This window comes from Bombina bombina, chromosome 1 (genome assembly GCF_027579735.1).
Source record: "Bombina bombina isolate aBomBom1 chromosome 1, aBomBom1.pri, whole genome shotgun sequence".
Lineage (NCBI taxonomy): Eukaryota > Metazoa > Chordata > Amphibia > Anura > Bombinatoridae > Bombina > Bombina bombina.
In genome coordinates, this window is record NC_069499.1 from 737731470 (window position 1) to 737756375 (window position 24906).

Sequence of the window (24906 nt, forward strand, 5' to 3'; positions counted from 1 at the left end):
AGGACTTCGGTTCTGGTTAGGACTTTACATTGGTTCCTTGGGATCCATGTAGGAGGTGGTCTGGAACTTTCCTTCTTTTGCTCTCCTCTGTCGCTAGAGTATTTTCTACACTAATTTTGTCCTAATACAGCCTTGTAGTTCGCTCCTTTTGAGTTATGCTAGGGGCTTCTTCATTGGTTTGCCCTTGATTGTTGGGTTTGTTTTGGTGGTCTTTTTGGACTTCCTTCTCTGATCTTCCTCCTTCTGGAAGATTGAGGGGAATTTTGGTGTCCCCCTTCCCTTTGACAGGGAGAGGTTTTTCCTTGGCGGGCTTCGAGTCAGCAGGATTTTTGTTTCCTCAGAAGTTTTGTGCTCAGTGGAGTCTAGGGATCTGAGTGGTCTCTAGCAAGGCTCTTTATGGTTCTAACTGATGGGCATTTACTGGGTCCTCTTCCTTTTTGTCCTGTCTGTGGACGCTTTTTTTTTTTTTATCGTGAGTTTGGGTTATATTAGGCTGTGGTGCCCTCAGAATGGGCTGCCTTTTTTGCCCCGCCCGTTTTGTATTCAGTGTCCTCTATAGCTTTGGTATTGTTTTCCCAAAAGTAATGAATGCAACTGTTGACTTTGCCCGTTTTAAGAAGAAATACTTCAATTATGCTTGCCAGATAATTTTCTTCTGACGGGGTGAGTCCACAGCTCCCTACCCGTGTTGTTTTCATGGGGCGGCCTTGTTCTTCTGGCACCTTTTTTTTTCACCATAATATTTCTCCTACTGTTCCTTGTTTCCTTGGCAGAATGACTGGGGATGAGGGAAATTGGGAGGTATTTGTGCCTTTGGCTGGGGTGTCTTTGCCTCCTCCTGGTGGCCAGGTTGTTTATTTGCCAAAAGTAATGAATGCAGCTGTGGACGACTCTCCCCGACAGAAGAAAAGAAAATGATCTGCTAAGCATAATTTAAGTTTTTTTGTTTTTGTTCCAGCTTGTTCCTAAAGTATTTTGGTATGCAGATCTTATTCAGTTATCCAGTTTATTTCCTTGGATGCTGCTTTTGCATCCAGAGCTATTTTAGGGTGGTCCTTTCTATCTGGTTCTATTGACTTGATTATGGTCTATTGACCAAATTATGGTTTGGATAAGGGTTCATCCACCAATTTATTTTAAAGGCTCAGTTTTCTGTTTTTTAGTTATGTCCCGTAAGAAGATTCTTTCTGACATTCATGGTTTAGTCCTAGCCTGGCCTAGAATTAAGCCTGATCTATTTTTCCTCAGTGAAACCTTTATTTGGTCTCGGGCATTTTGCAGGTTCTTTCTTTTAGGTCTATGCATCAGGTGGATATATGGATAATTTCTTTTGGAAGTTTGGATTCATTTAGCTATTTCATCTTTTAGAAAAGTTTTCTACTGTGTCCCTCATCTTTTTTTCTTTATGATAAGGTTGTTTTCTGTCTATATAAGTTTGGAAATTGTTCTTCATACTTTATTCAGAGTTATCTCCATGTTTTGGATTCTGTTGAATTTTTGTCTTATGTTAACACTACTTAGGTTTTTCAGGCAAACTTTTAGTTTGTTCCTTTTGCTGGTTCTAGGAAGTTCAGAGATTTTTTGCTTTGGCTTCTTGGTTGAAGCTTGTGATTCATATAGTTGTCTTGGAGGCAGGGGAGCCTCCACCTAGATGGCTTTCTGCTAATTTTTTCAGACCAGTTGACACTTTTGTTTTTAGAATGTTTAATCAGTGGACTAATTTACTAGTCGGCTATTTGGTCGTCTTTGCATATATATTTCTCTTGTAGTGTGTTCAGTCCACGGGTCATCCATTACTTATGGGATATATTCTCCTCCCCAACAGGAAGTTGCAAGAGGACCACCCAAGCAGAGCTGCTATATAGCTCCTCCCCTCACATGTCATACCCAGTCATTCTCTTGCAACCCTCAACAAAGGAGGTCGCGGGAGGAGTTGGAGTTTTTACTTAATTATTCTTCAATCAAAAGTTTATTTTAAATGGCACCGGAGTGTGCTGTTTTTCTATCTCAGGCAGTATTTGGAAGAAGAAACTGCCTGCGTTTTTCTATGATCTTAGCAGGCGTAACTAAGATCCACTGGCTGTTCTCGACATTCTGAGGAGTGGGGTAACTTCAGAACATGGGAATAGCATGCGGGGTCCACCGCAAATGAGGTATGTGCAGTACAATATTTTCTGGGAATGGAATTGACTAAGAAAACACTGCTGTTACCCGTATGGTGTAAGTACAGCCTTAAATGCAGTAGTAGTGACTGGTATCAGGCTGATAAATGTATGCACAGTAGTTATTTTCTAGGGACTAGAATTTGACTGTGAAAATACTGAAATAATGCTTAAGCCTTATCTGCAGTGGTAGCGACTGGTTGCAGGCTTAGTAATAACTTTGCATGACATTTAAAGAAGTTTATTTTCAAAACGTTTACTGGCATGTTATTCGTTTTGTGAGGTACTTTGGTGATAAATCCTTTGGGCATGAATTTTTTTCCACATGACCAACGTATATTTCTGCATAGAAACAGTTATATCAGGTCTCCCACTGTTGTAAATGAGCGGGAGGGGCCTCTTTTTAGCGCCTTGTTGCCCAGTTAAAATTCTAGCACAGTCTTCCTGCTTCTTCCTCCTTGATCCAGGACGTCTCTAGAGAGCTCAGGGGTCTTAAAAATTCGTTTTTTGAGGGAGGTAATCAGTCACAGTAGACCTGTGACAGTGTGTTAGACTGTGATAACGTTTATTATTAATTTGATATCCGTTTTTTTGGGTACTGAGGGGTTAATCATCCGGTTGCTAATGGGTGCAATCCTCTGCTAATTAATACATTTAAAGAATTGTTGTCTATAACTGAATTATTTTTTTGTTACTCAACTGTTTTTTTTAAAAAGCGCTGCAGCGTTTTTTATATTGCTTGCATACTTATTGAAAGTATTTTCCAAGCTTGCTAGCTTCATTGCTAGTCTGTTTAAACATGTCTGATACAGAGGAATCTGCTTGTTCATTATGTTTAAAAGCTGTTGTGGAGCCCAATAGAAATATGTGTACCAATTGTATTGATGTTACTTTGAAAAATCAATCTGTACCGCTTAAAAAATTATCACCAGACAACGAGGGGGCAGTTACCCCGTCTAACTCTCCTCACGTGTCAGTACATTCGTCTCCCGCTCGGGAGGTGCGTGAGATTGAGGCGCCAAGTACATCAAGGCCCTTACAAATCACTTTACATGATATGGCTAATGTTATGAAAGAAGTATTATACAATATGCCAGAGTTAAGAGGCAAGCGCGACAGTTCTGGGTTAAGGACAGAGCGCGCCGATGACACGAGAGCCATGTCTGATACTGCGTCACAATTTGCAGAACATGAGGACGGAGAGCTTCATTCTGTGTGTGACTGTTCTGATTCGGGGAGACCGGATTCAGAAATTTTAAATTTTAAATTTAAGCTTGAGAACCTCCGCTTGTTGCTAGGGGAGGTGTTAGCGGCTCTGAATGATTGTGACACGGTGGCAATCCCAGAGAAATTATGTAAGCTGGATAAATACTACGCGGTGCCGGTGTGTACTGACGTTTTTCCTATACCAAAGAGGCTTACAGAGATTATTAGTAAGGAGTGGGATAGACCCGGTGTGCCTTTTTCCCCTCCTCCGATATTTAGAAAAATGTTCCCTATAGACGCCACCACACGAGACTTATGGCAGACGGTCCCTAAACTGGAGGGAGCAGTTTCTACTTTAGCCAAGCGTACCACTATCCCGGTGGAGGATAGCTGTGCTTTCTCAGATCCAATGGATAAAAAATTAGAGGGTTATCTTAAGAAAATGTTTATTCAACAAGGTTTTATATTACAGCCTCTTGCATGCATTGCGCCTGTCACTGCTGCAGCGGCATTCTGGTTTGAGTCTCTGGAAGAGGCGATTCGCACAGCTCCATTGAATGAGTCTCTGAGCAAGATTAGAACCCTTAAGCTGGCTAATGCGTTTGTTTCGGATGCCGTAGTGCATATAACCAAACTTACGGCTAAAAATTCCGGATTCGCCATACAGGCGCGCAGAGCGCTTTGGCTTAAATCCTGGTCAGCAGATGTAACTTCTAAGTCTAAATTACTAAACATTCCTTTCAAAGGGCAGACCTTATTCGGGCCCGGCTTGAAGGAAATTATTGCTGACATTACTGGAGGTAAGGGCCACACCCTTCCTCAGGACAGGGCCAAATCGAAGGCCAAACAGTCTAATTTTAGTGCCTTTCGTAATTTCAAGGCAGGAGCAGCATCAACTTCCTCCGCTCCAAAACAGGAAGGAACTACTGCTCGTTACAGACAGGGTTGGAAAGGCAACCAGTCATGGAACAAGGGCAAGCAGGCCAGAAAGCCTACTTCCGCCCCTAAGACAGCATGAAGTCAGGGCCCCCTTTCCGGAGACGGATCTAGTGGGGGGCAGACTCTCTTTGCCCAGGCTTGGGCAAGAGATGTACAGGATCCCTGGACGCTGGAGATTATATCTCAGGGATACCTTCTGGATTTCAAAACTTCTCCTCCACAAGGGAGGTTTCATCTGTCAAGGTTATCAACAAACCTAGTAAAGAAAGAGGCATTTCTACAATGTGTACAAGACCTCTTAGTGATGGGAGTGATCCACCCAATTCCGCGGTCGGAACAGGGGCAAGGGTTTTATTCAAATCTGTTTGTAGTTCACAAGAAAGAGGGAACCTTCAGACCAATCTTAGATTTAAAAATCTTAAACAAATTCCTAAGGGTTCCATCGTTCAAGATGGAAACCATTCGGTCCATCCTACCCATGATCCAGGAGGGTCAATATATGACCACAGTGGATTTAAAGGATGCCTACCTTCACATACCGATTCACAAAGATCATTATCGGTACCTAAGGTTTGCCTTTCTAGACAGGCATTACCAGTTTGTAGCGCTTCCCTTCGGGTTGGCTACGGCCCCGAGAATTTTTACAAAGGTTCTGGGCTCTCTTCAGGCGGTACTAAGACCACGAGGCATAGCGGTGGCTCCGTACCTAGACGACATTCTGATACAAGCGTCAAGTTTTCAAAATGCAAAGTCTCATACAGAGAGAGTTCTAGCATTTCTGAGGTCGCATGGGTGGAAAGTGAACGTGGAAAAGAGTTCTGTTACCACTCACAAGGGTCCCTTTTCTAGGGACTCTTATAGATTCTGTAGAGATGAAGATTTCCTGACGGAGTCCAGGTTATCAAAACTTCTCAATGCTTGCCGTGTCCTTCACTCCATTCCAAGCCCATCAGTAGCTCAGTGTATGGAAGTGATCGGCTTAATGGTCGCGGCAATGGACATAGTGCCATTTGCGCGCCTACATCTCAGACCGCTGCAACTATGCATGCTAAGTCAATGGAACGGGGATTACTCAGATCTGTCCCCTTTGCTAAATCTGGACCAGGAGACCAGAGATTCTCTTCTCTGGTGGTTATCACGGGTTCATCTGTCCAAAGGAATGTCCTTTCGCAGACCAGAATGGACGATTGTAACAACAGATGCCAGCCTACTAGGCTGGGGAGCAGTCTGGAACTCCCTGAAGGCTCAGGGATCGTGGACTCAGGAGGAGAAACTCCTCCCAATAAACATTCTAGAATTAAGGGCAATATTCAATGCTCTTCTAGTTTGGCCTCAGTTGGCAACACTGGGGTTCATCAGATTTCAGTCGGACAACATCACGGCTGTGGCTTACATCAATCATCAAGGGGGAACCAAGGAGTTCCCTAGCGATGTTGGAAGTCTCGAAGATAATTCGCTGGGCAGAGTCTCACTCTTGCCACCTGTCAGCGATCTACATCCCAGGCGTGGAGAACTGGGAGGCGGATTTTTTAAGTCGCCAGACTTTTCATCCGGGGGAGTGGGAACTTCACCCGGAGGTATTTGCCCAACTAATTCTTCGTTGGGGCAAACCGGATCTGGATCTCATGGCATCTCGCCAGAACGCCAAGCTTCCTTGTTACGGATCCAGGTCCAGGGACCTGGGAGCGGTGCTGGTAGATGCACTAGCAGCCCCTTGGGTTTTCAACATAGCTTATGTGTTTCCACCTTTTCCGTTGCTTCCTCGACTAATTGCCAGGATCAAACAGGAGAGAGCATCGGTGATTCTGATAGCGCCTGCGTGGCCACGCAGGACCTGGTATGCAGACCTAGTGGACATGTCGTCCTGTCCACCATGGTCTCTACCCCTGAGGCAGGACCTTCTAATTCAGGGTCCTTTCAACCATCCAAACCTAATTTCTCTGAGGCTGACTGCTTGGAAATTGAACGCTTGATTCTATCAAAGCGTGGGTTTTCGGATTCGGTTATTAATACATTAATACAGGCTCGGAAACCTGTTACCAGAAAAATTTACCACAAGATATGGCGTAAATATTTATATTGGTGTGAATCCAAGAGTTACTCATGGAGTAAGGTTAGGATTCCTAGGATATTGTCTTTTCTACAAGAGGGTTTAGAAAAGGGCTTATCCGCTAGTTCACTAAAGGGACAGATTTCTGCTCTGTCTATTCTGTTACACAAGCGTCTGGCAGAGAATCCAGACGTCCAGGCTTTTTGTCAGGCTTTGGCTAGGATTAAGCCTGTGCTTGAAGCTGTTGCTCCTCCGTGGAGCTTAAACTTGGTTCTTAAAGTTCTCCAGGGTGTTCCGTTTGAACCCCTTCATTCCATTGATATTAAGCTTTTATCTTGGAAAGTTCTGTTTTTGATGGCTATTTCCTGGGCTCGAAGAGTCTCTGAGTTATCTGCCTTACATTGTGATTCTCCTTATCTGATCTTTCATTCAGACAAGGTAGTCCTGCGTACTAAACCTGGGTTTTTACCTAAGGTTGTTTCTAACAAGAATATCAATCAAGAGATTGTTGTTCCATCCTTATGTCCTAATCCTTCTTCAAAGAAGGAACGTCTTTTGCATAATCTAGACGTGGTCCGTGCTCTGAAGTTCTACTTACAGGCAACTAAAGATTTTAGACAAACTTCTTCTCTGTTTGTCGTTTACTCTGGACAGAGGAGAGGTCAAAGGGCTTCGGCTACCTCTCTCTCTTTTTGGCTTCGTAGCATAATACGCTTAGCTTATGAGACTGCTGGACAGCAGCCTCCTGAAAGAATTGCAGCTCATTCCACTAGAGCTGTGGCTTCCACCTGGGCCTTTAAGAATGAGGCCTCTGTTGAACAGATTTGCAAGGCTGCAACTTGGTCTTCACTTCATACTTTTTCCAAATTTTACAAATTTGACCCTTTTGCTTCTTCGGAGGCTGTTTTTGGAAGAAAGGTTCTACAGGCAGTGGTTCCTTCTGTTTAATGTTCCTGCCTTGTCCCTCCGATCATCCGTGTACTTGGTATCCCATAAGTAATGGATGACCCGTGGACTGAACACACTTAACAAGAGAAAACATAATTTATGCTTACCTTATAAATTTATTTCTCTTGTAGTGTGTTCAGTCCACGGCCCGCCCTGTCTATTTGAGGCAGGTTCTAAATTTTAAATTATAACTCCAGTCACCACTGCACCCTATAGTTTCTCCTTTCTCGTCTTGTTTCGGTCGAATGACTGGATATGACATGTGAGGGGAGGAGCTATATAGCAGCTCTTCTTGGGTGGTCCTCTTGCAACTTCCTGTTGGGGAGGAGAATATATCCCATAAGTAATGGATGACCCGTGGACTGAACACACTACAAGAGAAATAAATTTATCAGGTAAGCATAAATTATATTTTTTTCTACCATTTCAATGTTCATGCTTCTTCTGAGGCAGCCTTTGGTAGGGTGTCGTTCACGCAGTTGTATCAGGTTGTTTTTTTTTTTTTTCTTCTTTCTTTAGGTTCTATTAGACTTTTGGATTTAGTTTCTCTCTGAAAAAGATGTTTTAGATCCCACCCTTTTCTGTTATTACTATACTAGTGTACTCCACAGCTTGGGCATTAGTTTACAGGAGTAATAGGTTGTGGACTCTCACCACCTGTATGAAAGAAACCTAATTTATGCTTACCTGTTAAATTAATTTTTCATGGTGGCGAGTCCACAACCCCACTTTTCTGCTCCTATTTTGTTGGTTCTTACTACTTTTCTTTCCTTTTTGTGCTCAGCTATAAGCTAGGCTGAGGTACTGGTGAGGTGGGGAGGGGCTTTGTAGAGTTCTTGGGGTTTGGGTCTCTGCCTCCTCCTAGTGGTAGGGAAGAGTAATTCCAAGGGTTAATGGATCTTGGACTCTTACCACCATGAAAGAAATAAAATAAATTAAGTGGTCATAAGTTCTTTGCAACCATATTCCATACTGCCAAAGTGCAGATCAAAGTTAGTCCCAAATATCTTGTATTATCTGTATATATTAGATTTCAGATACATACAAGACAGACATAAGATCCTGTACAGTATTCTAATCAAGAAACGGGGGTGACTAGTAACAAAAGAATCCTAAGGAAGCAGGCAGCAAAGATCGTTGCCACATAGCATGTACACATTGTGTATTATCCATAATACTATCATTTAGCACACTTTCTTTCCTAAGATACGTCCACAGAATCATCAATTACCGTTGGGAGTATCACTCCTGGCCAGCAGGAGGAGGCAAAGAACACCAAAGCAAAGCTGTTAAATGTCACTTCCCTTCCCACAATCCCCAGTCATTCGACCGAAGGAAAATAGAGAAAAAGTAAATAACAAAAGTTGTAGAAGTGTCTGAGGTTAAAGTTAAAAAAACACTGTCTTAAAATAAAGGGTGGGCCGTGGAATCGCCGTATCTGGAAAGAAATTTATCAGGTAAGCCTACTTTTTTTTTTTTTTTGCTACACAGTAGTTTGTTGCATCTCTCTATCTTTTAGATGAATGTCTGCTTGTGTTCGTGTTTTTTAAATGTTTTATTTATTTGTTTTAAAAAGATCTATTTTTTGGATTTGAATCTCAGTCCAGTGTTTTTTCTCTTCTAGGGCACCAAACTGTGGATTATAATGGAGTATTTAGGTGGCGGGTCTGCTTTAGATTTAGTAAGTATGGGTAATTTTATGTCTCTCAAATATTTTCTCAGATTTTTTTTAACCATGTTTTACAATTGTGATTTTTTATTATGTACACATTTGTGTATTTTTCCTTCCATATATGTTGCTCGTCTAATTATATATATTTCTCCATAAACACAATTACTCATTCTAGAAAATAACAAAATCAATCATTTATTTCAGTAATTTCACGTTTCGGCCTTGACAGTTTTTTTTTTTTCCCTTTATCAAAGATATGACGAGTCCACGGATTTCTTCCTTGTGGGATATTAACCTCCTGCTAACAGGAAGTGGCAAAGAGCACCACAGCAGAGCTGTATATATAGCCCCTCCTCTTCCCCTCCACCCTCAGTCATTCTCTTTGCATGTGTTATACTAGGAAGACATGGTAAATTGAGGTGTAACTTTTAGTTTCTTTAATCAAGAAGTTTTTTTATTTTAAATGGTACCGGTGCGTACTATTTTCCTCAGGGGGTTATGGAAGAATATTTCTGCCCTGAGGTTTGGTGATCTTAGAATTTGTAACTAAGATCTACGCTGGTTCCCACAAGACTTCTGAAGGTAACAATGAGACATCTTCAGTGTGGAGACCGGTTTCATGCTACAACCAGCATTAAGGTATGTGCAGCCTTTTTTTCTGAGGAGACTTGGTGTATCAGAACTGGCTGGCATTATTTCCCTGTATGGGAATGGGGTAAGCAGTAAAACCTATTTTAATAAGAGGGGTGTTACTATAGTCCCTATTTTATATTTATCATTAGTTGATATTTGGGCATTATGTGACATGGGAGACAATATAAAAAACGATGTTTCTTTCATGTAATTAGCAAGAGTCCATGAGCTAGTGACGTATGGGATATACATTCCTACCAGGAGGGGCAACGTTTCCCAAACCTCAAAATGCCTATAAATACACCCCTCACCACACCCACAAATCAGTTTTACAAACTTTGCCTCCTGTGGAGGTGGTGAAGTAAGTTTGTGCTAGATTCTACGTTGATATGCGCTCCGCAGCAGGTTGGAGCCCGGTTTTCCTCTCAGCGTGCAGTGAATGTCAGAGGGATGTGAAGAGAGTATTGCCTATTTGAATTCAATGATCTCCTTCTACAGGGTCTATTTCATAGGTTCTCTGTTATCGGTCGTAGAGATTCATCTCTTACCTCCCTTTTCAGATCGACGATATACTCTTATATATACCATTACCTCTACTGATTCTCGTTTCAGTACTGGTTTGGCTTTCTACTACATGTAGATGAGTGTCATGGGGTAAGTAAGTCTTATTTTCTGTGACACTCTAAGCTATGGTTGGGCACTTTTATATAAAGTTCTAAATATGTGTTTAAACATTTATTTGCCTTGACTCAGGATGTTCAACGTTACTTATTTTCAGACAGTCAGTTTCATATTTGGGATAATGCATATGAATAATTAAATTTTTTCTTACCTTAAAATTTGACTTTTTTTCCTGTGGGCTGTTAGGCTCGCGGGGGCTGAAAATGCTTCATTTTATTGCGTCATTCTTGGCGCAGACTTTCTTGGCGCAAAAATTTTCTTGTCATTTCCGGCGTCATGTGTCGCCGGAAGTTGCGTCATTTTTTTGACGTTTTTGCGCCAAAAAATGTCGGCCTTAACGGATGTGGCGCCAAATAATGTGGGCGGCTTTTTTGGCGCTAAAAAATTTGAGCGTCATTGTTGTCTCCACAATATTTAAGTCTCATTATTTATTGCTTCTGGTTGCTAGAAGCTTGTTCATTGGCATTTTTTTCCCATTCCTGAAACTGTCATTTAAGGAATGTGATCAATTTTGCTTTATATGTTGTGTTTTTTCTATTACATATTGCAAGATGTCTCAAATGGACTCTGAATCAGAAGCCATTTTTGGAAAAACGCTTAACTGAGATTCAGTACTACCAAAGCTAAGTTCATTTATTTTAAATGTTATAAATGTTTATCTTTAGCTATGGTTTGTAATAAGATATTATGTTATACTTTTACATGCGGAATCCATTAGTATTTATGTTTTTATATATTTTCTTTTCTTACAAGAAATATTTAGAAGACTTATAAGAAATATTTTTCTGATTCTATGTTAAAGGCTTTGTCTGACTTCGTGCCTTCTAATAAAATTTTTAGGTCTTTTTCACTTCTTTTTTACTTATTGAAGTTTCAAATGACCAACATACTGATTTATCCTTCTCTGATGATGTTTTTTTCAGAAATTTTCTTCATCAGATATTGACACTAATAAATCTTTTTTATTTTTCAATTATTAAAGTATATTTGTTCTTTGTTGAAAAGGTGTTGATTATTTTGGATATTAAGGTAACTAGTTCTTTAAGACTAGCTGACATTATTTCTGCCTATTTCTTTAGAGGTTTTCTTTCAAATTCCCTATACTAGGGAATGAAATAGGCTGAGAATTTTCTTTTATTCCTTCTTCAAAGGTTTTAAACTATATTCTTTGCCAGCAGTTAAACTCAATTTGGAGGGTTCTCCAATGTATTGGGGCTATCTCTAATTCTACTAATTATGCTATTGTTTCTATAGCAAAATAGTATTTATTTTCCTTTAGATAGTTGTAACTTATTTATGGAAAATTATTTAGTTTCAGGTACTTTTCTTGGTCCTGTGATTTATTTGGATATTGCAATTGCTTCATTTTCTCTGTTTACTTTAAGATCAAGTATCAGATTATGATTTATTTTAGCATTGTTAAAGGGACAACATTTACTAGACTTGGTGCTGTTGCATTTGTCTTGTTTTGCATTTATTGATTTTGCAAGTCCACTGTATTGGCTGGTCCTTTAAACTGGACTATCATGCTAATAATTTTATTTGTTTCTTCATTTTATTGAATATTTTCGCAAATGAGGGTTAATCTATGTCTTTAGCTTTTTTAGCTAGAAGAATTTTGTGATTTTTAAAAAATAAAATAAAAATCCATATTTCCTTTGTTCTAAGATAATCAATTTGTTTTTATAATTGGATTCAATTCTTAACTGTTACTCCTGGGCTTCAAGGTTGAGTTCTAAGACTACAACTTTTAGCTTATTAAGCTTATACTAGTTTGGTTGTTCTTATTAAGGAACGAATTCCTGAGTTCTTTCCCAAGTAACATGTCTATAATTGGAGTTGCCGTATTCCAGCTTGGCTGGTAAGGGGCAGGATAAGGCTTCTTTGAAATTTATTTTGTCCAAATTTCTTTGATTTTATTCCAGCAAGGCTAACACTTTCTTTAACTGTGTTTCTGTCCTATATATTTTGGGTACTGTTGAAGCATGGCTGGGCACCCATGGGGTTCAAGCGCTGCTCAGACCTGGAATCTTCTGGGGTATTTCTTCCAGTTTCTTTTGAGGAACCGGGTTTTGGAGTTTTATTCAAACTATTTTGCCTTTTTATGGTCTCTGATAGCATTATTTGTTTTCATTAGATACAATAAATGCATATTTCTCTTAAGTGTAGTCAGTCCACGGGTCATCCATTACTTATGGGATTATATCTCTTCCCCAACAGGAAGTTGCAAGAGGAACACCCAAGCAGAGCTGCTATATAGCTCCTCCCCTCACATGTCATATCCAGTCATTCTCTTGCAACCTAACTAAAGATAGGTCGTTATGAGAGGTCTGTGGTGTTTTTAAACTTAGTTTATTTCTTCAATCAAAAGTTTGTTATTTTAAATGGCACCGGAGTGTGCTGTTTGTTCTCAGGCAGCATTAGAAGAAGAAAATCTGCCTGCGTTTTCTATGATCTTAGCAGACGTAACTAAGATCCACTGGCTGTTCTCATACATTCTGAGGAGTGAGGTAACTTCAGAAAAGGGGAATAGCATGCAGGGCCCCCGTGCAAACGAGGTATGTGCAGTAAATTATTTTTCTAAGGAATGGAATTGACTGAGAAAATACTGCTAATACCAATGTAACGTAAGTTCAGCCTTAAATGCAGTGATAGCGACTGGTATTAGGCTGATGAGTGTGTGTACACTGAAGTATTTTTCTAGGGAATGGAATTTGACTCAGAAAATACTGTTAATACTGAAGTAATGTATGAGCCTTAACTGCAGTAAAAGCGACTGGTAGCAGGCTTATTAATGACACTTCATAGTTTTTAAAATGTATGTTCAAAACGTTTACTAGCATGTTAATTGTTTTTTGTGAGGTACTTGGTGATGAAACTTATTGGGGCATGATTTTACCACATGGCTATCTTTGTTTTCTGCATAGAAACAGTTAACTGAGCTTCCCCACTGTTGTAATATGAGTGGGAGGGGCCTATTTTAGCGCTTTTTTGCGCAGTAAAAATTCAGTCACAATCTTCCTTCTTCATCCTCCATGATCCAGGACGTCTCTAGAGAGCTCAGGGGTCTTCAAAATTCATTTTGAGGGAGGTAATCAGTCACAGCAGACCTGTGACAGTGTGTTTGACTGTGATAAAAACGTTAATTATTAGATTGTTAACCGTTTTTGGGTATTAAGGGGTTAATCATCCTTTTGCTGGTGGGTGCAATACTTTGCTAACTTAATACATTTACTGTGAAAATTTGGTTGCTATAACTAATTTGGTTCATTGTTATTTCAACTGACAGCTTTTTGTTCTTCTTAAAGGCGCAGTAGCGTTTTTTATATTGCTTGTAAATTTATTTGAAAGTATTTTCCAAGCTTGCTAGTCTCATTGCTAGTCTGTTTAAACATGTCTGACACAGATGAATCTTTGTTCATTATGTTTGAAGGCCAATGTGTAGCCCCATAGAAATTTGTGTACTAAATGCATTGATGTCACTTTAAATAACAGTCTAATTTTCGTGCCTTTCGTAACCTCAAGGCAGGAGCAGCATCAACTTCCTCCGCTCCAAAACAGGAAGGAGCTGTTGCTCGTTACAGACGGGGCTGGAAAACTAACCAGTCCTGGAACAAGGGCAAGCAGGCCAGAAAACCTTCTGCTGCCCCCAAGACAGCATGAAGAGAGGGCCCCCTATCCGGAAACGGATCTAGTGGGGGGCAGACTTTCTCTCTTCGCCCAGGCTTGGGCAAGAGATGTCCAGGATCCCTGGGCGTTGGAGATCATATCTCAGGGATATCTTCTGGACTTCAAAGCTTCTCCTCCACAAGGGAGATTTCATCTTTCAAGGTTATCAGCAAACCAAACAAAGAAAGAGGCGTTTCTACGCTGTGTACAAGACCTCTTACTAATGGGGGTGATCCACCCAGTTCCCCGGACGGAACACGGGCAAGGATTCTATTCAAATCTATTTGTGGTTCCCAAGAAAGAGGGAACCTTCAGACCAATCTTGGACTTAAAAATCCTAAACAAATTCCTAAGAGTTCCATCATTCAAAATGGAAACTATTCGAACCATCCTACCCATGATCCAAGAGGGTCAGTACATGACCACAGTTGACTTAAAGGATGCCTACCTTCACATACCGATTCACAAGGATCATTATCGGTACCTAAGATTTGCCTTTCTAGACAGGCATTACCAGTTTGTAGCTCTTCCCTTCGGGTTAGCAATGGCTCCAAGAATCTTTACAAAGGTTCTGGGCTCACTTCTGGCGGTACTAAGACCGCGAGGCATAGCGGTGGCTCCGGACCTAGACGACATTCTGATACAAGAGTCAAGTTTTCAAACTGCCAAGTCTCATACAGAGATAGTTCTGGCATTTCTGAGGTTGCATGGGTGGAAGGTGAACGTGGAAAAGTTCTCTATTACCACTTACAAGGGTTCCCTTCCTAGGGACTCTTATAGATTCTGTAGAGATGAGAATTTACCTGACTGAGGCCAGGTTATCAAAACTTCTAAATGCTTGCCGTGCCCTTCATTCCATTCCACACCCGTCAGTAGCTCAGTGCATGGAAGTAATCGGCTTAATGGTAGCGGCAATGGACATAGTACCATTTGCGCGCCTGCATCTCAGACCGCTGCAATTGTGCATGCTAAGTCAGTGGAATGGGGGTTACTCAGATTTGTCCCCTCGGCTAAATCTGGATCAAGAGACCAGAGAATCTCTACTATGGTGGCTTTCTCGGCCCCATCTGTCCAAGGGGATGACCTTTCGCAGGCCAGATTGGACGATTGTAACAACAGACGCCAGCCTTCTAGGTTGGGGCGAAGTCTGGAATTCCCTGAAGGCTCAGGGATCATGGACTCAGGAGGAGAAACTCCTCCCAATAAATATTCTGGAGTTAAGAGCAATATTCAATGCTCTTCTAGCTTGGCCTCAGTTAGTAACTCTGAGGTTCATCAGATTTCAGTCGGACAACATCACGACTGTGGCTTACATCAACCATCAAGAGGGAACCAGAAGTTCCCTAGCAATGTTGGAAGTCTCAAAGATAATTCGCTGGGCAGAGTCTCACTCTTGCCACCTGTCAGCGATCTATATCCCAGGCGTGGAGAACTGGGAGGCGGAATTTCTAAGTCGCCAGACTTTTCATCCGGGGGAGTGGGAACTTCATCCGGAGGTCTTCGCTCAACTGATTCATCGTTGGGGCAAACCAGATCTGGATCTCATGGCGTCTCGCCAGAACGCCAAGCTTCCTTGTTACGGATCCAGGTCCAGGAACCCGGGAGCGGTGCTGATAGATGCTCTGACAGCACCTTGGGTCTTCAACATGGCTTATGTGTTTCCACCATTTCCGATGCTTCCTCGACTGATTGCCAAGATCAAACAGGAGAGAGCATCTGTGATTCTGATAGCGACTGCGTGGTCGCGCAGGACCTGGTATGCAGACCTAGTGGACATGTCGTCTTGTCCACCATGGTCTCTGCCTCTGAGGCAGGACCTTCTAATTCAGGGTCTTTTCAACCATCCAAATCTAATTTCTCTGAGGCTGACTGCATGGAGATTGAACGCTTGATTCTATCAAAGCGTGGCTTCTCGGAGTCCGTTATTGATACCTTAATACAGGCTAGGAAACCTGTTACCAGAAGAATTTACCATAAGATATGGCGTAAATATTTATATTGGTGCGAATCCAAGTGTTACTCATGGAGTAAGGTTAGGATTCCTAGGATATTGTCTTTTCTACAAGAGGTTTTAGAAAAGGGCTTATCTGCTAGTTCGTTAAAGGGACAGATTTCTGCTCTGTCTATTCTTCTACACAAACGTCTGGCAGAAGTTCCAGACGTTCAGGCTTTGGCTAGGATTAAGCCTGTGTTTAAGTCTGTTGCTCCGCCGTGGAGCTTAAACTTAGTTCTTAACGTTCTGCAAGGCGTTCCATTTGAACCCCTTCATTCCATTGATATCAAGCTGTTATCTTGGAAAGTTCTGTTTTTGATGGCTATTTCCTCGGCTCGAAGAGTCTGAGTTATCTGCCTTACATTGTGATTCTCCTTATCTGATTTTTCATTCAGACAAGGTAGTTCTGCGTACTAAACCTGGGTTCTTGCCTAAGGTAGTTTCTAACAGGAATATCAATCAAGAGATTGTTGTTCCATCATTGTGTCCTAACCCTTCTTCAAAGAAGGAACGACTTTTGCATAATCTGCACGTAGTCCGTGCCCTGAAGTTCTATTTGCAGGCAACTAAAGATTTTCGTCAAACTTCTTCCCTGTTTGTCGTTTACTCTGGACAGAGGAGAGGTCAAAAGGCTTCGGCTACCTCTCTCTCTTTTTGGCTTCGTAGCATAATACGTTTAGCCTATGAGACTGCTGGACAGCAGCCTCCTGAAAGAATTACAGCTCATTCTACTAGAGCTGTGGCTTCCACCTGGGCCTTTAAATGATGAGGCCTCTGTTGAACAGATTTGCAAGGCTGCAACTTGGTCTTCACTTCACACTTTTTCAAAAGTTTACAAATTTGACAGTTTTGCTTCTTCGGAGGCTATTTTTGGGAGAAAGGTGCTTCAGGCAGTGGTTCCTTCTGTTTAATGTTCCTGCCTTGTCCCTCCCTTCATCCGTGTACTTTAGCTTTGGTATTGGTATCCCATAAGTAATGGATGACCCGTGGACTGACTACACTTAACAAGAGAAAACATAATTTATGCTTACCTGATAAATTTATTTCTCTTGTAGTGTAGTCAGTCCACGGCCCGCCCTGTCTTTTAAGGCAGTTCTAAATTTTAATTAAACTCCAGTCACCCCTGCACCCTATGGTTTCTCCTTTCTCGTCTTGTTTCGGTCGAATGACTGGATATGACATGTGAGGGGAGGAGCTATATAGCAGCTCTGCTTGGGTGTTCCTCTTGCAACTTCCTGTTGGGGAAGAGATATAATCCCATAAGTAATGGATGACCCGTGGACTGACTACACTACAAGAGAAATAAATTTATCAGGTAAGCATAAATTATGTTTTTCATTTTTCTGTTTTCATTCAGATTATTTTCTGAGAATGCGGAATCTCATATGATTCACTTACTCTTCAGGACATAGTTAGAGGATCTTCTTTTCTAAAGCTCTTGATTCCTCACACAAGGGTCACCTTTTTTAGGTTTCCAGATAGTTTGTGTCACTGTCCTTGTCTCTATCAGACAAGGGATAATGTTATTGGGTTCCGTCTATCGGTACCTTTAGTCTCTATTATTTCCTTCAGTTGCTATATATGCATAGAAGTTTTAGGTCTTATGGCCACAGCATTGGTTTCAATTCCCTTTGCTCATTTTCTCTAGAAAGAACCTTTCCAGTCTTTTATAAGTGTTTCTTCAAGAACATGGTTGGAGGATCAATTTACCAAAAAGTTCGTTTGATTCCTCAGACAAGGGTAACCTTTTTAGGTTTCCTGATAGATTCAGTGTTCTTGGTTCTGTCTCTGACGGACAAGAGGCGTCTGAAATTGGTTTCAGCTTATCGAAACCTTCAGTCTGAATCATTCCCTTCGGTAGCCTTATGCATGGAAATTCTAGGTCTTATGACTGCTGCATTGGACGCGATTCCCTTTGCTCGTTTTCACATGCGACCTCTTCAGCTCTGTATGCTGAACCAGTGGTGCAGGGATTATGCAAAGATATCTCAATTAATATCTTTAAAACCGATTGTTCGACACACTCTGACGTGGTGGACAGAACACCATCGTTTAGTTCAGGGGGCTTCTTTTTGTTCCTCCAACCTAGACTGATCTCAACAGATGCAAATCTGACAGGTTGGGGAGCTGTATGGGGGTTTCTGACAGCACAAGGGGTTTGGGAATCTCAAGAGGTGAGATTACCAATCAACATTTTTGGAACTCCGTGCAATTTTCAGAGCTCTTCAGTCGTGGCCTCTTCTAAAGAGAGAGTCGTTCATTTGTTTCTAGACGGACGATGTCACAACCGTGGCATATGTCAATCATCAAGGAGGAACTCAGTCCTCTGGCTATGAAAGAAGTCTCTCGAATACTTGTATGGGTGGAATCCAGCTCCTGTCTAATTTCTGCGGTTCATATCCCAGGTATAGACAATTGGGAAGCGGATTATCTCAGTCGCCAAACACTACATCCGGGCGAATGGTTTCTTCACCCAGAGGTATTTCTTCAGATTGTTCAAATATGGGGACTTCCAGAAATAGATCTGATGGCTTCTCATCTAAACAAGAAGCTTCCCAGGTATCTGTCCAGATCCAGGGATCCTCAGGCGGAAGCAGTGGATGCATTGTCACTTCCTTGGAAGTATCATCCTGTTTATATCTTTCCGCCTATAGTTCTTTTTCCAAGATTCTAAAGGAAAGTTCGTTTATTCTGCTGGTGGCTCCAGCATGGCCTCACAGGTTTTGGTATGCGGATCTCGTCCGGATGGCCACTTGCCAACCGTGGTCTCTTCTGTTAAGACCAGACCTTCTATCGCAAGGCCCTTTTTTCCATCAGGTTCTCAAATCCTTAAATTTGAAGGTATGGAGATTGAACGCTTGATTCTCAATCATAGAGGTTTCTCTGACTCTGTGATTAATACTATGTTACAGGCTCGTAAAACTGTATCTAGGAAGATATATTATAGAGTCTGGAAATTTTCATTTCTTGGTGTTTTTCTCATCATTTTTCTTGGCATTCTTTTAGAATTCCTAGAATTTTATCAGTTTCTTCAGGATGGTTTGGATAAGGTTTGTCTGCAAGTTCCTTGAAAGGTCAAATCTCTGCTCTTTCTGTTCTTTTTCACAGAAAGATTGCTAGTCTTCCTGATATTCATTGTTTTGTACAAGCTTTGGCTCGTATAAAACCTGTTAAGTCAATCTCTCCTCCTTGGAGTTTGAATTTGGTTCTGGGGGCTCTTTAAGCTCCTCCGTTTGAACCTATGCATTCGCTGGACATTAAATTACTTTCTTGGAAAGTTTTGTTTCTTTTGGCCATCTCTTCTGCTAGAAGAGTTTCTGAATTATCTGCTCTTTCTTGTGAGTCTCCTTTTCTGATTTTTCATCAGGATAAGGCGGTGTTGCGAACTTCTTTTAAATTTTTACCTAAGGTTGTGAATTCTAACAACATTAGTAGAGAAATTGTGGTTCCTTCATTGTGTCCTAATCCTAAGAATTCTAAGGAAAACTCGTTGCATTCTTTGGATGTAGTTAGAGCTTTGAAATATTATGTTGAAGCTACTAAGGATTTCCGAAAGGCTTCTAGTCTATTTGTTATCTTTTCCGTTTCTAGGAAAGGTCAGAAGTCTTCTGCCATTTCTTTGGGATCTTGGTTAAAATCTTTGTTTCATCATGCCTATGTCGAGTCGGGTAAAACTCCGCCTCAAAGGATTACAGCTCATTCTACTAGGTCAGTTTCTACTTCCTGTGCGTATAGGAATGAAGCTTCAGTTGATCAGATTTGCAAAGCAGCCACTTGGTCTTCTTTGCATACTTTTACTAAATTCTACCATTTTGATGTGTTTTCTTCTTCTGAAGCAGTTTTTGGTAGAAAAGTACTTCAGGCAGCTGTTTCAGTTTGATTCTTCTTATAATTTCAGTTTTTTTCATTATAAGATTTAAACTTTGTTTTGGGTGTGGATTATTTTCAGCGGAATTGGCTGTCTGTATTTTATCCCTCCCTCTCTAGTGACTCTTGCGTGGAAGATCCACATCTTGGGTAGTCATTATCCCATACGTCACTAGCTCATGGACTCTTGCTAATTACATGAAAGAAAACATAATTTATGTAAGAACTTACCTGATAAATTCATTTCTTTCATATTAGCAAGAGTCCATGAGGCCCACCCTTTTGTGGTGATTATGAGTTTTTTGTATAAAGCACAATTATTCCAATTCCTTATTTTTTATGCTTTCGCACTTTTTTCTTATCACCCCACTTCTTGGCTATACGTTAAACTGAATTGTGGGTGTGGTGAGGGGTGTATTTATAGGCATTTTGAGGTTTGGGAAACTTTGCCCCTCCTGGTAGGAATGTATATCCCATACGTCACTAGCTCATGGACTCTTGCTAATATGAAAGAAATGAATTTATCAGGTAAGTTCTTACATAAATTATGTTTTTATGTTTATTTTTGGCACTTAAAACTTATTGGTTTTATGCTTGAGGGTTATATTGTGTGTATTTTTACTTTAGTGCAAAACTGCATTTCCATGCGGCGGTGTTTGGGCCTACTCTGACTTTTGACCTTAAGGGGCGGTGCCTATTTTCTTCAGGCTTAGCAGCAGCAAACGGTATCTCGGTTGATCCTGGACTGTGTAGCTGGTCTGAAAGGTTGGAAACTTAATTCGAAGTTCCCTGGGGGCAGGTAGGCGCCACAGCAGAGTGTATTTTTATCTATCTTTTGACTACATGTTGATATAAGTACTTCTAAAGCCTTATTTCTGCCCTTGCTTCTGGGTGCAATAATTTTTGGATTAACCAACAATAGTAAGTTAAATTTGGGAATAATTTAACGTTTTTTGTGCATTTTGGAAAAATTGTTCACTTTTTCTTTTCTTAAAGGCACAGTACACGTTTTTTCTAATGTTTATTTTATGCTATAAATAAGTGTTTTAAACGACTTTTGTGGTATTACTAGTCTGTTCAACATGTCTGACATTGAGGTTTCTCATTGTTCTATGTGTTTACAAGCTATTGTGCAACCCCCTCTAACATTGTGTAACTTTTGTACTGAAAGGGCTTTACAATGTAAAAAGCATATTTTTAATAAAGTAAGTGTGCCTAGGGATTATTCTCAGTCTGAAGAGAATCCGGATATGCCATCCAATTCTCCCCAAGTGTCACAACCTTTTATGTGCGTCTAATTCCTTTACTCTGCAGGAGATGGCTGCAGTTATGTCAACTACCCTTACAGAGGTATTGTCTAAATTACCAGTGTTGCAGGGTAAACGCAGTAGGTCAAGAAGTAATGTAAATACTGAATCCTCTGATGCTTTATTAGCCATTTCCGATGTTCCCTCACAGTGCTCTGAGTTAAGGATCAGGGAATTACTGTCTGAGGGTGAAATTTCTGATTCAGGGAATGTTTTGCCTCAGACAGATTTGGATGCTATGTCATTTAAATTTAAGCTTGAACACCTCCGCCTGTTGCTTAGGGAGATTTTAGCGACTCTGGATGATTGTGATCCTATTGTGATTCCTCCAGAGAAATTGTGTAAAATGGATAACTATTTGGAAGTTCCTACTTACACTGATGTTTTTCCGGTTCCTAAGAGAATTTCGGAAATTATTAGTAAGGAATGGGATAGACCAGGTATACCGTTTTCTCCCTCTACTAATTTTAAGAAAATGTTTCCTATATCAGATACCATTCGGGACTCATGGCAAACGGTCCCTAAGGTAGAGGGAGCTATATCTTCCCTAGCTAAGCATACTACTATACCCATTGAGGATAGTTGTGCTTTCATGGATCCTATGGATAAGAAATTAGAGGGTCTACTAAAGAAAATATTTGTTAATTAAGGATTTCTTTTACAACCTACGGTTTGCATTGTTCCAGTCTCTACTGCAGCAGCTTTTTGGTTTGAGGCTCTAGAAGAGTCTTTTAAGGTTGAGACTCCATTAGATGACATTCTAGATAGAATTAAGGCTCTTAAGCTAGCTAATTCTTTTATTACTGATGCCGCTTTTCAAATTTCTAAATTAGCGGCAAAAAATGCAGGATTTGCTATTTTAGCACATAGGGCATTGTGGTTCAAATCTTGGTCTGCTGATGTGTCATCCAAACATAAGCTTTTAGCTATTCCCTTTAAAGGTAAGACCCTTTTCATTCATGTAATTGGCAAGAGTCCATGTGCTAGTGACGTATGGGATATACATTCCTACCAGGAGGGGCAAAGTTTCCCAAACCTCAAAATGCCTATAAATACACCCCTCACCACACCCACAATTCAGTTTTACAAACTTTGCCTCCCATGGAGGTGGTGAAGTAAGTTTGTGCTAGATTTCTACGTTGATATGCGCTTCGCAGCAGGCTGAAGCCCGGTTTTCCTCTGAGTGCAGTGAATATCAGAGGGATGTGAAAAGAGTATTGCCTATTTGAATACCATGGTCTTCCTCTAGGGGATCTATTTCATAGGTTTTCTGTTATCGGTCGTAGAGATTTCTTCTCCTACCTCCCTTTTCAGATCGACAATATACTCTTATATACCATTACCTCTACTGATTCTCATTTCAGTACTGGTTTGGCTATCTACTTTATGTAGATGAGTTTCTTTGGGTAAGTCTTATCTTTTATTTGACACACTCAGCTATGGTTTGGCACTTTATTTGTAAAGTTCTAAATATATGTTTTATACTTATATTTGCCATGATTCAGGTCAATCAGTTTATTTTCATTCTTTCAGACTGTCAGTTTCATTTTTTGGGAAAATGCATATGAATTAAATATTTTTCTTACCTAAAATTTTCAATTGACTTTTTTTCTCTAAATTGCGGGTTGTTAGGCTCACGGATGCAAAAAATGCTAGAATTTATTGCGTCGTTTTTGGCGCTAGACTTTTTTGGCGCGAGATTGACGTTTGTCTGACGTCAATGACGTCATTTCCGGCGTCGTAGTTGACGTCGGAAGTTTTCACGTAGTTGCGTCATTTTTAACTCGTGTTTGTTGCATACGTTTTTGGCGCCAAAAAATATGTGGGAGTCATTCTTGGCGCCAGATTTTTAACATTATTTAAGTCTCATTTCTCCTGTTAAGTGTAGTCAGTCCACGGGTCATCCATTACTTATGGAATATTTCTCTTCCTAACAGGAAACTGCAAGAGAATTACCCAGCAGAGCTTGCTATATAGCTCCTCCCCTCACCTGTCATACTCGGTCATTCTCTTGCAGCCTAACTAGATAGGAAGCTGTGAGAGATCTGTGGTGTTTTTTTAACTTAGTTTATTTCTACAATCAAAAGTTTGTTATTTTTAAATGGCACCGGAGTGTGCTGTTTATTCTCAGGCAGCTTTAGAAGAAGAATCTGCCTGGGTTTTTTTCTATGGTCTTAGCAGACGTAACTAAGACCCACTGGCTGTTCTCATCTGAGGAAAAGTGAGGTAACTTCAGAGAAGGGGAATAGCATGCAGGGTCCCCCTGCAACAAAGAGGTATGTGCAGTAAATTTTTATTTTCTGAGGAATGGAATTGACTGAGAAAATACTGCTGATACCATTGTAAAGTAAGTTCAGCCTTAAATGCAGCGATAGCGACTGTTATCAGGCTGATGTGTGTGTGCACTGAATGTATTTTCTAAGGAATGGAATTGACTCTGAAAATACTGTAAATACTGAAATAATGTATGAGCCTTAACTGCAGTAAAAGCGACTGGTAGCAGGCTTGTAAATAATAATACATAACTTTTAAATGTATGTTTAAAACGTTTACTGGCATGTTAATCGTTTTTTGTGAGGTACTTGGTGATAAAACTTATTGGGGCTTGATTTTTACCACATGGCCATTTTTGTTTTCTGCATAGAAACAGTTTCTGAGCTTCCCCACTGTTGTAATATGAGTGGGAGGGGCCTATTTTAGCTCTTTTTTGCGCAGTAAAAATTCAGTCACAATCTGTCTACTTCATCCTCCATGATGCAGATCGTTTCTAGAGAGCTCAGGGGTCTTCAAAATCCATTTTGAGGGAGGTAATCAGTCACAGTAGTCCTGTGACAGTGTATTTGACTGTGAGAAAAACGTTAATTATATAATTGTTATCCGTTTTTGGGTACTAAGGGGTTAATCATCCATTTGCTGGTGGGTGCAATCCTTTGCTAACTTAATACATTTACTGTGAAAATTTGGTTGCTATAACTATTTTTGTTCATTGTTATTTCAACTGTGTCAGTTTTTCTGTGCTTCTTAAAGGCACAGTAACGTTTTTTATATTGCTTGTAAATTAATTTTGAAAAGTATTTCCAAGTTTGCTAGTCTCATTGCTAGTTTGTTTAAACATGTCTGACTCAGATGAATCTCTTTGTTCACTATGTTTAAAGGCCAATGTGGAGCCCAATAGAAATTTATGTACTAATTGCATTGATGCTACTTTAAATAAAAGTCAATCTTTACATGTAAAGAAATTATCACCAGACGACGAGGGGGAAGTTATGCCGACTAACTTTCCTCACGTGTCAGTACCTGCGCCTCCTGCTCAGGAGGTGCGTGATTTTGTGGCGCCAAGTACATCAGGGAGGCCCTTACAAATCACTTTGCAAGACATGGCTACTGTTATGACAGAAGTATTATCTAAGTTGCCAGATTTAAGAGGCAAGCGCGATAGCTCTGGGTTAAGGATAGAGCGTGCGGATGAGATGAGAGCCATGTCAGATACTGCGTCACAGTTTGCAGAACGTGAGGACGGAGAGCTTCATTCTGTGGGTGACGGATCTGATCCAGGGAGACTGGATTCAGATATTTCCAATTTTAAATTTAAGCTAGAGAACCTCCGCACATTGCTAGGGGAGGTATTAACGGCTCTGAATGATTGTAACACGGTTGCAATTCCAGAGAAATTATGTAGGTTGGATAAATACTATGCGGTACCGGTGTATACTGACATATTTCCTATACCAAAAAGGCTTACAGAGATTATTAGCAAGGAGTGGGATAGACCTGGTGTG

General features: G+C 40.6%; 1 protein-coding gene across 2 annotated transcripts in view; it reads left to right on the plus strand.

Moving 5' to 3' along the window:
* STK26 (serine/threonine kinase 26) overlaps positions 1-24906 on the plus strand; it is a 511389-nt gene that overhangs the window by 205101 nt on the left and 281382 nt on the right. For both annotated transcript variants that reach the window (XM_053699253.1, XM_053699255.1), the window contains exon 3: positions 8930-8986. In XM_053699253.1, the coding sequence (XP_053555228.1) occupies positions 8930-8986 (57 nt within the window). The remainder of the gene's footprint in view (positions 1-8929; positions 8987-24906) is intronic.